The sequence below is a fragment of the Zootoca vivipara genome, chromosome 3 (genome assembly GCF_965207765.1).
Source record: "Zootoca vivipara chromosome 3, rZooViv2.hap1.1, whole genome shotgun sequence".
NCBI classification, from domain to species: domain Eukaryota; kingdom Metazoa; phylum Chordata; class Lepidosauria; order Squamata; family Lacertidae; genus Zootoca; species Zootoca vivipara.
Genome location: NC_142586.1, coordinates 105,310,201 through 105,324,756, shown reverse-complemented (window position 1 = coordinate 105,324,756; position 14,556 = coordinate 105,310,201). Strand labels below are relative to the sequence as shown.

At 45.0% G+C, this 14,556-nt stretch overlaps 1 protein-coding gene across 3 annotated transcripts in view; it reads right to left on the bottom strand.

Annotated features, from left to right (window-relative positions):
* The window catches only part of PPP1R21 (protein phosphatase 1 regulatory subunit 21), a 39,342-nt gene extending 27,180 nt beyond the window's left edge, over positions 1 to 12,162 (bottom strand). For 2 of the 3 annotated variants that reach the window (XM_035111080.3, XM_088667417.1), the window contains exons 1-5: positions 12,020 to 12,162; positions 7,533 to 7,601; positions 5,550 to 5,696; positions 3,759 to 3,860; positions 248 to 412 (exon numbers count right to left, since the gene is read on the bottom strand). In XM_035111080.3, the coding sequence (XP_034966971.1) occupies positions 248 to 412; positions 3,759 to 3,860; positions 5,550 to 5,696; positions 7,533 to 7,601; positions 12,020 to 12,079 (543 nt within the window). In that variant the 5' untranslated portion in view covers positions 12,080 to 12,162. The remainder of the gene's footprint in view (positions 1 to 247; positions 413 to 3,758; positions 3,861 to 5,549; positions 5,697 to 7,532; positions 7,602 to 12,019) is intronic. The other variant, XM_035111081.3, reaches the window with a different exon arrangement.
* Between the last annotated feature and the right edge of the window lie 2,394 nt (positions 12,163 to 14,556).

Sequence of the window (14,556 nt, the reverse complement as noted above, 5' to 3'; positions counted from 1 at the left end):
AAAGAGCACAGAAATCACTGTTGAATGACAACAAGAACAATCAAACAAAAAATGAGAAGTTACATCAGCACCAAGTAAAAGAATTTAAGGACACAAATATAATTAAAACAGTCACTCAACCTTCAAATAAAACATTGATTGAAAAAGGAAGCATTTTCCCCACTCCCAAAGAGGCCAACAACATGAGGTGGATGGGCCTTGCTGCTCTGAGATCTAGGACAGGGAGACATACAGCTTTGATACTTACTTCTAACTTGGCTTTATCGCTTTGCAATTTCTCTATTGTATCCATGTACTTCCGAGTGAGGCCATCCACCACGGCTTGGTGCTGCGCAGCCTCCATCTCCAAGACCTCCAGCTTGCTTCTCAGCTCAGTTTCCAAAAGATTGTGTTTCTCATTGGCCTCAAAGAACTGAAACAAGAAGGGAGAGTCTGACATTGTCACAGAGCATCACCCAGGGGAGGACTGGCGGCTCAGATCCAAGGCTACACTGGAACAAGCACATGCCCCCTAGGGCTGCAGCTCATAAGTAATTTCTGGCAACATTGTTTCCAGGAACGTCATAGGCCGAAAACTCTTACTTTGCCAAAGTGGTACACTTCTAGTATACTGGTATTTTGGCTCTTGAATTGGGGGGATAAAACCAAGAGAGGGTCAAACTAGATGTGATGCAGGGCGTTTGTGCTCAGATAAGTGACCCAGGCGGGGCAGGGGGGGGGAGAGAAAACAGATAAGGATCAATGAATTAATAATCCCTCACCACACCCCTGCTGCTTATACCCACTTTTGTAAAAACCACAGGAGCTCCTAATCACAAGTTATCTAATGCTGACATCCTTCAAACACTGAATCCAATACTGAATCCTTCAAACACAGATTCTGCAAATTCACACAACTTTAATATCTGGTTTCTCACCTTCTTGGTTTTGTTTTCCACCCCCACCCCCCAACAAGTATAATGTTTGAGTACTTCCTCCACAGCTACCCAAAAGTCTAGCCTTGTCTGTCTTCAGAAGCTGGACAGGCACATACAGTGAAAACACGGGGAAGCTTTGCTTCTGAATAAGCTCTCCTGCAGACAGGAAAAGTAGATTTTTCAAAATTATTTTTTAATGAAGAAGTTTGAAATACCAGTAATTATTAGAACCAGTGCTGAAGAGGAAAAACAAATCATATTCAGCAAAAAAAAAAATTAAGAAATGTTTAATGTAAAGGGAGTGTCCTTGTGGTATTGGACATATAACGGGGAGAGCCAGATTCAAATTCAGCTCAACCATGAAGCTTTCTGGGCCAGTCACTACCTCACAGCCTTACAGCACAGGGTTGTTATGAAGAAAAAATGGGGGTATACCCCTCAAAAAGGACAGGGTGGACATTCAAGAAATTTAAACAACAAGGTACTGAGTTTGGGAAAACAGTAGCCATGCCCTTTTTTCCCTTTTTTCTACTTTAAGAGTTCCTAATGCATTTAAGTGCAAATACACATTTACACAACAATAACTTTATGTACAGCAGCAAGAGAATATTTATCTGGCTCCACTGAGACCACAGGTGCTAGTCTATAGGCACCTGCAACAAACAGAGAAACCATCTTCTTGGAAGCCTTTGCTCCCTTTCTGCAGGGGAGAACTTAGCTTTAAGCTGGAAAAAGAGCAACCAAGAAGAAAAAATACTACAGAAACAATTCTACCAGAATCTGGAAATGAGAAAGAATGAAAGAAGCTGGTGTGTGAATGGAGTAAGCTTAAATGTACATAGCTTTCTGAGCATTAAATTAGGAGGTATTTTGGTTATCACTAGAGCAATGATGAGGAAGAAGAGGTAGCATGGCTAGTAAATGTGTCTACTCAGGAAGACAGGGACCTATGCCAGGTGAAGGGGTCATGACCATTGCAGATTACATAGGAACGGAAGCTGCCTTACAGAGTCTTTATCCACCCAGCTTACAATTGTGTTTTATGACTGGCAGGGGCGTTCCAGGGTTTCAGGCAAGTTTTTCCCAGCCCTACCTGGAGATGCCGAGGATTTAACCTGGGACCTTTTGCATTCAAAGCAGGTGCTCTACCATTAAGCTATATGTACAGCAAAGGCTGGTCAGCGAAGAAAAACTGAAAGATGATGTAGCCCAAGCCTCTCTCCAGAAGACAGGAGACCAGCCAGCCACAGATCAATCTATACATTATCCAAACAGCAGAGACACCAACAGATGCATTTAGGGCAAACGGCTTCAGTAACGCAGTGAAAGCCACATGTTATACATGCCACTTGTTAGCAACTAGTTTTACCAGTGAGCCTCCCTGCCCTCAAGCCAACATTTCGTCTCTACAAGGAATAGCCGGCAGCAGACAGAAGCGGCTCTGGCACTCATCTCAAGCTTTTCCCTGGGAAGGAGGGATTCAGCTACTGCTTTCCTGTCCTCACTTGAGCTGCTTTTGCTCGAAAAAGACACAAAGAGACTATTCCTTATGTGCACCTTTTGTCTCTGCTCCCTCTGGTCTCCGAGTCCAGAAACTACTTGGAAAAAGGCAAGAGGGAAAGAGAAACGGGGACAAAACATATCCTTGTAAAATGCTTAGAGGTTTTTGCTTTGTTTGTTTTTACAATAAAGCAGTGTATAATTTTTGTTAGTGAAATAAAATGGCAAAATAGCCCCCCCCCCCCCCGTTCTTTCCTGCATCTCTTCCCTACCCTCCAAAGCAACAGAGAAATGTTTTATGACTCCAGAGGGGGGAGAGAGAGTTGATGACCAGGGCAAGATGTCTCCCCCAGGTGAAGCACAATGGGCTAGGACCAGATCAGAAGTGTAGAATCTTTTTCAGCCAGAGGGTCACATTCTCTAAGAAGGACCTCAGGCAAACGTGGGCAGAGCAATGAATGTAAATTTTCACCTTGGTACAGTAGGCTAGTTTCTGCACACGCTCCTCTCTCTCTGTTCTCCACCCAGGCAACCAAGAGTCACTGTCAGAGTTCGAGAGCATGCAAAAGTGCTGGAGGTGGGTGTAAAGCAGAGTCAGGGAGGAGAGTGGCCTGGGGAGTCCAAGGGGCCAGACAGAGAGGCTTGGAGAGATCCATACGTAACCTCCGGGCCTCAGATTGATCACCCCTACATTAGAGGATACTGGATTTGTTCTGATTCTATGATGTACCAAGTGTCTTGCATTCGCTTAGTAGAAATTTGGCTTTTTTTTGGATTCAAAGAAAGCCAGGCATCTTGAAACAGTCAAGTCAGGACACTGTGAGAAACAAAGTTCCAAAATGCAGACCTGGCACAAGACAGATGGGTCATTCTGTTGTTTAATGTTTCTTAGAAGTTATACATTTCTAGAGAGCACTGCTGCTTGTGGACTACCAGTGTTCATGGGCACAAACTGAAGTATTTCAAAACACAGGAGAGTCACTGAACAAATTGACCAATTTTACCTAAAAGACAGCCTTTGGTGATTTCTTCTAAAAGTCTTACCCACCAGGGTTGCTAACCTTTTTTGGTGGACACCTTTTCCAAACTGGATAAACTGTTGTGGGCAACACACATCCACAAACACCATGACCAAGTCCACAATGCAACCTATTTTATTTGCTACAATATGTTTCTTTCACGCCTAATTTTAGGGAGGGGGCAGAGGAGGGACTCCTGTGAGTGCCGGAGAAGGCCTCTGTGGGCACATGGGCATCACAATGGCACCCCCTCCTGTACAAGTTGCCATGGAATTTAAACAGCCATAGAATATATCGTGTACAGTACTACCAAATTACACACCTGAATATGCAGCCGCTCGTTCTCTTCTATTTTCTTCTGAAGGTCTTCATCAAATACGTTTTTCTGTTCTTGGCTTAACTGGGATGCGGGTTCGCCGGTCTTCTAAGAGAAAGCAAAAGCATTCCTGCTTACTGAATGTACTTAAAAGACTACTCTATAGCATAGCTGCCAAGTTATCCCTTTTTTTAAGGGATTTTCCCTTATGCTGAATAGGCTTCCTCGCGGGAAAAGGGAAAACTTGGCAGCTATGCTCTATAGTCATAGCTCCTGTGGATAGTTAGTACAGCAAAATATTGGAACTGCTTACAGTTTTCATACATGGGATTTCTTTAGAGTTACTATAGAATGGACTAGAGGCTGAGTTTTCAACTTGGGACTTCCTGATCTGTAGCTCAGCTCCTCAGTCACGACACTAGCTCTTCCCTGAATAGGTTAGGCCAGGTATGGACAGCCTCTGGCCCTCCATATGTTGCGGGGCTACAGCTCCCAGCAGCCCCAGCAAGCATGGCCAAAGTTGGGAGTTGTCGTTCAGCAACATCTGGAGGGCCACAGTTTCACGGAAGCAGTGAGCAACATGGACTCATGAACCCAGAGCTCCCCATTCCAGTTCTCTATGGCCGCACATCATAACTTTCCCTTTATCTATTTTGCTGTCTGCCCAGAAGGCCATAATTTTGTGCAATTTCTCACTTCCTCAATTGTACAATGGAGAGAATGCAGGCAAGGTTTGGCTTGCTTCCTCCTCTTGCTTTTATTGAAGATCCTGCACCACGGGTTCTATAAAATGTGCTAGTCATAACGATTTAATGAGAAGCAGGAAATGAGCGATGAACTGGCTTCAACTAATCTGGCAACATCTGCTTTCAGAGATTGCATCAAATGGCAAGAAGGCACATTATGCAGTTTAGTTGCTCAAGCTAAGGGGGTCCAGTCCTGGGCACTGCCCAGATAAGTGCCTGGGAATCAAGCATAATATGGTACCTGTGGTTCCTCAGAGGAAGGGCATGGTATAATTGTAATTAAAAAAAACAGTCCATTTTAGGACACATCAAATACTAAAATAGTGACAGAGAAAGAAGGGGGGGATCAGATAATACAGCTAGAAAGAAACCTCTTAGACGGCAACCCAATGCACAATTACCTTGGAGCAATACCCAAAGAGCATAGTGGGGCTACCTTCAGAGTAAATATGCATTAAGATTGCATTATCAGTATCTAACAGGAAGAGCAGAGAAGACCAAGCAGTAACCGGGAATGCCAAACAGGGAGAAAGGGTGGTGGTAGTAGTGAGGAGGAGCATCAGCTGCTGCTGATTACTTGTCAGATCTTTGCCTGGGAAACTCTGCTTTCAAGAAACACTTACTAGGTGACCTTGGACCAGCCACTTCAGCCTAGTGCACCAAAAGAAACTGATATATTCACAAAGCAATCCTACCCAAATTTACAGTACTGTATGTGCCATGGTGCTTACTCAAGCCTCGATAAATACAGACTTCTATGAGCCAACAGAACACATTCATAGAAGAGGTTCCCCGCTGCACCTCTGCATGAGTCATTTCCCTGCCTTGCCCTCCTTCAAACTAGCCCTCCAACTGCTGGAGGTGGGTAATTCTGCCATGTCACAGAGCCGGCCGTGCTCCCTGACGTGAACAACTGCTCATGAAGAAACTTAATTTTTGGATCCAAGAGAAAAGCCTGCTACTTCAGGGGGTTATACCTCAACCAACAGAAGGGTGGGAGACTGCTGCTTAACAAAAATACTTGCACAGGTTGATTCAGCTAGGTACCCACCTTGTTCTTCTTGCCTTTAGATTCACTTAGGACAAGTTCATCCTGAAGCAGCTCTACCCTCTTTGCCAGCTGTTGGTTTCGAAAGCTCAGGCTGTCCATTTCCTGCTGCAGCTTTCTGAGCGACTGGTCCTTCATTTTCAGTTGTTCCTACATTTGGGAGAAGCAGTTTTGTCACAATAGATTCCAACAAGATTTTCTCTTTCTTCCTTTTTCACAAAGCAGGAAGCTGCCCTAATTTTTTAAAGAAAGAAAGAACACTTCCCATCCCCTGTCTTTACAGAGCATTCAATTCGCAGTGCACTTTCTCCACCCACTAGGATTTGCTTAGGAAAAGATAGAAGGGGATCTATGAGATCTTTAAGTGCTAATCAATTCCTTTCTGCGCTTTAACTACCCTTTTGCACTAACAATAGTAAAAGCAAATTCTTATTTACTCCTTCCATATAAATCTGTAGACCGTATACAGGGAAGAGATTACACACTGTGTTATGGGTTGGGAGAGGCATAGCAGATGCTATTTTCCTTAGCAATACTGGAATAAAAGACTGAAATTCTGAAATGAAAACCCAGCATAAGATTAGTTTAAAAGAGAAATGAATGAATTTGAATTCTTAACTAGTAGCATCTATTTTAAGCAACCTTAGGTATTTTGCTATTGCTATTTTAAGCAAGTCAGAGGTAGGGCATCTGCCTTGCATGCAGAAGGTTCAAGGTTCAAATTCTTGGTGTCCTCATGTAAAGTTGGGGAAAGCTCCCATCTGAAACTCTGGAAAGCCACTGACAATCAGTGTAGACAATATTGAGCTAGATGGACTAATGGCCTGGCGAAGTATAAAGCAGCTTCCTATGTTTCTTAATTCCTATGCTTGCTCCTGGGATTTTCCCAACCCTGTTAATCTGCTATTCAAAATAAAAGCAATCTTTTGGGTAAGCATGTTGATTCTGGCTGTACCATATATACACATTCAACCAGGCTGGCAGTACTGCAGGAGAGTTAGGCAGATGTCAAAAAAAAAAAAATTAAGCCCCTCCAGAAGCTTTCTTGCACAGCTTCAGAGAGGGAGGCACATATACCACTTTACGAAAACCAGGTGGTGAACTATTTATCCACCCTTATAGCAGCAAGAGAAAGGAAGAAATACAATATATCTAACTATGAGGATTGAATGCATTTCGTTCCTTATTCATATACTTATTGGATTTATACCAGCCTTTCCAACGGCACTTTCAAGGAAGCTAACAACATTACCATTGCACAAGCCAGTTACAGTAATCTGGTAGAAAAGAGCGATATCCAACAAAGCAATTCCATTAGTGCAAGGGCTTCCATTTGCACAACTTCCACTCCTGGCACGATCTCCCCAAATCTGTTCTGCAGGGTTGGGGAGACCCCCAGAACAGATTTAGGGCACAGATAAAGAGGAGGGGCAGGAATTTCTGTTGCACAGCCAATAGTCCTTGCACTAATGGAACTACTTCAGTGAGTACCACCCAGACAAAAGAAATTGTATGATGATTCTTGAAGTAAACCTGGAGAACAGAATTTGGCAACTCCCTTGGGTGCTGTCAGTTAAGAGTTATGTTGATAACAGTCCTGGAAAGCAGACGTGGGATTCTGCCCCTCCCTCTGCAGCTGACAGTGGTTCTCTCTCCAGCAGCAGCAGTGGTGGAAAACAGAAGGCTGGCTTTCATTGGCCTCACCCTCACTTCCCAGCAGAGAGGCGTCTTCTGCAGAAGCAGCAGCAACAGATCTCTGTAAGATTCTATCAATACATGTTGTGGTGTGTGTTCTTCAAAAATCCAAGAGATGTTTGACACCTTATATGTCAACAAAAAACAGCCTGGCCTTTGAATGTATGCTTGACATGGAGCTAGTGCCAACCATGTACAAGCAAGGCAGATCTGCACAGAACTGTGTCATGTAAGCAAGCAGCAAATGTCAGAATCAAGCTCATTTTCACTTCATTATTTTAAAAAGCATACCTTCAGTGATGCTGAATTTGCTTGCTCATCCACCACACCCTTTTTCAGTACATGGTTCTGAGCTCGAAGCTGCAAAAGAGAGACAATGAGAAATCATTAACTCAATGATGAAGCAATGAGGTTGCATCGAGCTGATCATTAGCCAGCTGCAAAATCTTGCCTTTCTCTAGGAAAATATGAAGCACACTCAGAGGACCACAGAAAAAGCATAAACGTCATTTATAAGCTCGTAATATAGAACCTGAATTAATTTTAGACTTGGGCAAGTCAATTTAGCCACCTAATTTTTTCCCAAGATGCGAAGGGCATTGCCAAGTTGAAAACAGAGAACTTCCAGTGCAAATCTGATTGTGGTTGCTAAAGTACTTTTAGCTACAAAAGGTCTGGAGATATTGGCTCCATTGAGAATTTAAAGGCATTGGTTCACAGTGTGTCTCAGTAGCCCAGTGATTTTTGAAGTAGCAGAATCAGCAGCTTTGAGGGTCTATTGGACTCAGAAGTGACAATCCCACAGAACTATCTGCAAACTATGTTCCAGGGAAGGTCTCCACCTCAGCAGAACACATGCTCTCCATGCAGAAGGTCCCACGTTCAATCCCTGCCATCCCCAGGTGGGGCTGGGCAAGTTTCTCTGTCTGAAACCATGAAGAGCCTTTAGCAGTGAGGGTAGACAAAACTGAGCTGGACCGACAGGTCATCTGACTTGGAATAGGTCACTTCAGTTGCCTATCAATGGTTCCTAATCCCCAATTAGATGAATAATAGATTGCCTGCTGCAACTGGTCTTTCTCTTCAATATGAAGGTGCAGGGGAATGTTGTGCGGGGTGTGTTCTAAGTTCACATGTAACTATCACAAAATGCAGCAGGCCTGGGCATTGACACACATGGCGCTGACCTGAAAACTAGAAAATGTCCCTAGAATCCCCATCAACACACAGTGTTCTTCAGCAGACATTTAGGAGTTACTCGTTAACAAAGCTGATGTAGGAAACATTCAACGGCAGCAGTACATGGCACTTGCAATGTTTCATTTAAATTACAGTTTTAAAAATCATACCAACATTAAAACAGACTGTCCTTGCTCTTCAAAAAAATCAAACATTTTCTCCTTGGGGGACGGTGTCTGAAAGAGTCCAAATCCCACTTCACGCTTTTCAGAATGGGAGTGCATTTGATAGCCGACTGGGTAGTGTTTCTTTGTGTGCATATTTACACGACTAGGAAAATGAATGTTAGTGCTTATTTTGATAAAATGTTAATGGCACTGGTGAACAGGGCATTTAAACAGTAAGTTACTTTCCCGATTGATGTGGCATGCAAAATATACTTTAAGCCATTAGCTGTGTGGTTTCATATTTCCACACTACAACACATAGTGGTGCTTCTTTACGTATACCAGGCATGTCCAACAGGTTGATCGCGATCTACTAGTCAATCATGTGTGTGTCCCTGGTCGATTGCGCCTGTGGGGTCCTTATTGATCTCAAAAAAGCTCAAAAAGTTAGTCCTCCCCTAAAAAAATAAAAAAGCTCAACAATTATTCCTGGTAATGACAATGGGTAGATCACAGCCAGTTTTTTTATACTGGGAGTAGATCACAGTCTCCTGGAAACTGGACGAGCCTGATCTATAGGATTACCAGCGTATGTTTTGCTCCAAACAGGTTCATCTCTTCTCTTGGCATCCTTCTTGGGAGACCATGGAGGAGTATGCCTTTGGGGGGTGAAATCAAACTCTTCTAACCCACGTTATCTCTTACAGTGATGTCTACCTATCACTGAATGGCCATAGTAGTCTCATGTACCTAGTAATTAGGTACAGTACTCAGGATATGGGGTCTTGATTCAGGCAAACCTGAGCTCTGTCTTTTTTTCATTAGGGACTGTTAGAATCACTGCCATTATCTCTTCCTCTCAGCTGCTTTAGATAGAAGCCTTAAGGCAGAGTTTTCCAAACTGTGTCGAGATATAAGATAAGATATCTTTATTGTCATTGTCCCCTTGCAGGAACAACAAAATTACTCGGTTGCTACATCCACTCAGATAAAGCATTCCGCATAATCCAAAATTACAAAACCTAATTAAAAACAGTAAATATAATACAAAATAACAAGTAAAATTAAGATGACTTCAAAGTCCAGGCTTTCCATTTAAGGCCAAAATCGCTCTAGAGAAGAAACTGTTCCTGAGACCTACATATGTAGGTGTGTAATGTGAACGTTCCTTGTGCTCCTTCCGGGGCTGGAAAGAAGGGGTTAGTTTAACCTCCGGTTTGCTAGCAAAACTGAATTACTGCATCGCGAAACGATGCATGTCTAAAAAGTGTGTCACCAACATGAAAAGTTTGGAAAGCTCTGCCTTAAGGAATAAATCAGATGTGCTAGGGGAGTTGGGGGGGGGGGAGAGACCAACTGAACATCTCACCAACACTAAAGACAGAGAAATTATGAAGGATAGCAATAATTCAGCAGCAGTGTTAAAAAGAAAAAAGAAAAAGTTGTATCTGGACGGGATAATCAAGAGATCCACATTATCTACAGCTGGTAACTTTCAGCACCAATGAGGGCATCACTATACTAATAAGAGACTGTATTACTCGTAAGTGCAAAGAATCAACTTCAAGTTGTTAGCCCTGTGTGCAGGGGACACTCTGTCTCAATATTAATAACAGAAGATGTTGAAAAGACAGGAAAAACAGATGGCACTTCAAAACTAGCACTAAGGAAGTATATATACTTCCTCATGACGGAGAATCTCTATCACTACCAAGAGAGACTGGTAGCAGGAAGTATCTCATAACAAGTATTCATATGTGCATGTCTGCATCTCCTGAGAAACTGAACTATGAAAGCATGTGGTGTACCTATAGTGTAGACCTGCTGGTGTGGAATTAACACACGAATGCTGGTGTCAGAATTAGAAGTTGTCAGTCATATTATAAGAGGGAGATTGTTACATCAAATAGCTTCAGCATCAACCCTGTAAGAAGTGCCAGTATCACACATGAAACTTTTTAACACTTCAGACAATGAAATTTTACATCATAAAAACTGGTTAGTTTTTAAGATGCTACAAACCTTTTAAAATGCTTTTTATTAATATTTTTAATAGGCAAGGGCTAACTAAGCACACCCCTGCGTATGAAAGTGCCTAAGGATACAGAAATCACTTTGTTGTTGTTTTGCAAGGACAAGCATCTGCTTTGTGAAAGGCAACAGCCCCAGCACAGTATCAGCACTAAGGGCTGGTATGAACAGCTCCTGCATTAATATTCACAAAACAGAAAACAACAGCCACCATCACAGTGAATGTAAGAAAGCAGCTGTGCAGATAGTATACTCTTTATTCAGCATCTAGCTGTCCCCCTGCAAGGACCGCAAAGATCTTAGGAGCCCATCTAATCCAGCATCCTATTCTCACAGTGGCCAACCGAATGCTTATGGAAAATCCACAGGCAGGACCTGAGTGCAACAGTGCTTTGCTCAGTTGCAATTTTCAGCACCTGCTTTTAAGAAACATACTCACCTCCAACAGTGAAGACAAAACGTAGCTTTCCTGGCTAGTGGCTATTGACAGCCACATCATCTCTTAAAAGGGGGGGGGGAGATGTGCATCTGCCATCCCTCTACCTACACTCTCCCTTCTGCCCTGGGTTAGTCATTGGGATGGGAAAATACCAACAGGCTGGATTTGATCCAGGAACCTTTAATTGCTGATCCCTGACTTCCCCCACCATGTCAATTTGCAGATACACACTCAGGAACCTCTTATACCCTTTTAAAATGTGTGGGGGGGGGTTGGGGGGTTATTGGGTTGTTGCTTTTATTTTGATTATATATTTTGTGGTTTTATATTTTGATTTTGCTCTGTGAACTGCCCTGAGACCTCCGGGTATAGGGCAGCGGTATATAAATATAATAATAATAATAATAATAATAATAATAATAATAATAATAATAATAGTAACAACAACAATCTGCCATACTATTTGCCCATCTAGCCCAGTACTGCCTGCTACAATGTGCAGGAGCTCTCAAATACCAGCAGCTCCCGTTAATTAAAACAGCCACCTGGAACTGCCAAGGATTGAAGCCGGGCCCTATTGCACGCCAAGCATGTGCGCTGCAACTGAGCCGTGTTCTTTCACCCCCCAAATAAACAAAGGCACAAGTCATAATCTCTGCTTGCCCGAGGTAGCCCAACACTTCCCACGGGAGGAGAGACCTGTCATTCCGCGCCTGTCTCTGCCGGGCTGCAACAGGACTGAGGCAGGGAGGGAAGAAGCGGCGGACCCTGCCTCAGTCCTGGCTGAGCAAGGGCGGAGGCGAGCAGGGTCCGCGATAACTGACCCTGCGGGGCTCCCGTAACCAGCGAAGGGCACTCTTGCGAGGGTCCCCGCAGAATGAAGGGGGCCGAAGGCGACCTGGGGCGGGGGCGTCGCTACGAGGCGGCCTCCGCGTCGAGGGGGCGGCGGCGCAGCCCAATACCTTAGAATACTCCTGAGCCAGCTTCTGGTACTTCCCTTGCAGCTCGGCAGCCGCCGCCATGGCCGCTCACCACAGGCGCGGCTGAGGGACTAGGAGACCCGCTATCCGGAGAGCCGCCCCGCCGCAGCCGCTCAGCCCACAGCGGGAGACGCACTTCCGGGTTCGGGCGGAGCTGGCGCGCTGACGTCACCGCGCAGCCTCGGCCTGGCACCCGCCGGTCCGCCATCTTGGATCCCGTACCCTACGAGCAGCGTTTGAAAAGAAGCAGAGAGGAAAAAAGGGGAGCGGGGCGGGAGGGGGGAGGCAGGCGACGTGAAAGTGCCACTGCCGCGGTAGGCACTGTCGGGTGAGAGGAGCGGGGTTTGAATCATAAACGGCCGCTCCCCGTTTTCTCGTGGACGGCGGCCGGCCAACGGAAGTCGGGGCGGAACATGTGATCCTGGGCGTCCTCTGCGCGCGCGCCGCTACCATCGCCATAGTAACCGGCGCCCTGGTTGCCGTGCGTGGGGCCGTCTTCCATGGTGGTTCGGCTCAGTGGCTACGGGGTCTCCCCCACGGGCCGCGGCTTCATCGCGGCTATGGACGACGCCTCCCAGAATGCAGCGGGGCGGCGTTGCCATGGCAGCCGTAGATCCTTTTCCCAGGGCTGGGAATACAAAAGGCCGGAGCTGGGGCTTCGCTGGCTGGGCTGATGCCTGGAGGGGAGGTCCTTTTCTCCACGGGCTTAGGCTGCGAGCGACCCTTGAATTTGGCGGGCCTTGCTTCCCAGCAGGGAGGGTTAGGATCGCAGTACCTGTCGCACGAAGTAGCCTCTCCATAGGGTTGGACAGTGGGCATCTTGAGAGGACACAAACCATAGAATCCTAGAGTTGGGAGGGACTCCTGAGGGTCATCTAGCCCAACCCCCTGCAATGCAGGCATAGGCAGATGTCCCATACGGGTATGGAACCTGCAGCCTTGGCATTATCAGCACCATGCTCTCACCAACTGGGCTATCCAGGCGCTTTAGGAGTCTTTGCTTCTGAGCACAGCATTATTGAGGACAAAGTGGTTTTGGTGGTCCCCGCCAAAGTGATGGCCAACATTTTGTGCGGATGAGGCAAATGCAGTGAGGTGCCAGTGCCTACTGCTATTCTCCCTGCATTGTTTGAGGCAGCGTACCTCTGAATGCCAGTTGCTGAGAACGGCAGGGCTGCTATTCTTATTTAAAATTTATTCTTATTTGCACACTACCATTTCTTGCAAAAAAGCTCGAGGTGGTGTACAAGGTGATGACCCTTGGGGTCCCTTCCAACAACCTTGTGAGGTAGGTTGCGTTGGTAGCTGGCCTAAGATAACCCAATGAGTTTCATGGCCAAGTCGGGATTTGAATCCTGGTCTCTCACTTCATAGTCCCAATGCTAACTCAGTGGTTCTCAAGTTTTTTGCTCTGGACCACAATTTCAAAATAAGAATTTGCTCACTGAATTTTTAATTGATAAGAAATACATTGGAAAACAAAAAGAAAACTAGCAGTGGTTGATTTAGAACGTAGACAACTACTTTTTCATATGATCATGGGGCAACCAGAAAGTATAAAACAATGCCGCTACAAAAGAAAATGAATCATTCCCAAGATATAAATGAGCCTTGTTACATATGTACCTTAAGTATGTGTACAAACTCAATGAGTGGTGTGAGCTTGCTGTCGCTGGATAATCTTATTTATAGTAGGTCTAATCAAAACACTCAAATTAGACCTGTGCAAATAAGCCTTTCCCTTCTTTAATTTTTTTCAGAAAATATATTCTGCAAATAATAATAAAATCCTATACAGTACTACACTACACTTAAATGTTTAAATATTTCTTTGATTGTCCTTGAATCTTCCTGCCACACTGGCCATCCTCTCTTGCACAACAGTGTGGTGCACCCCTGCTCTAACCATTACACCACACTGGCTCTGCTTTCAGGCTCCCCACAGTGGTTATCCCCTTGGCCACTGTGAGAAAACCAGGATGCTGGACCAGGTAGTCCTTTGGCTGGATCCAGGACCAGGAGTGCTCTTCTAATACGGGTGGTCTCCCAATGACCACCCTGCGATTGGCAGACAACAAAGGCTGTGGCAAACAAGGCCCAGGATTAGTGGGGACTGCCAGGGCCCAATGACGTGCCCAAGGGTACCAGGTGCTAACACCTGCCGTGCAGTTACCTGACCCTGTCATTGGAAGTGAGGTGGGTGGTGCCCTGGGACAGTCATTTTCGGATGTGGCACCCCAAGTTCCTAAATGATTCCCCCAGGAGGGCTTGCCTGGCATTGCGTTTGATGCCTTTTTGGCACAAGGTGAAAATCTTTTCAGTTGCTCGGGACTTTAGATCTTTTAATCCTGTTTGGTGGTGGTTGTTTCATTTGAATATAATTTCAGTGCTGACATCTGTGCTGCACTACTATTATATTCCTAACTTAGAAGCCTCACTACTGCAGCAGAATGCCAAGTACAACAATGGTATGGAGGCAGAGTATGCAGTAGGAGCAACAGTGGTGTAAACCAAAGTAT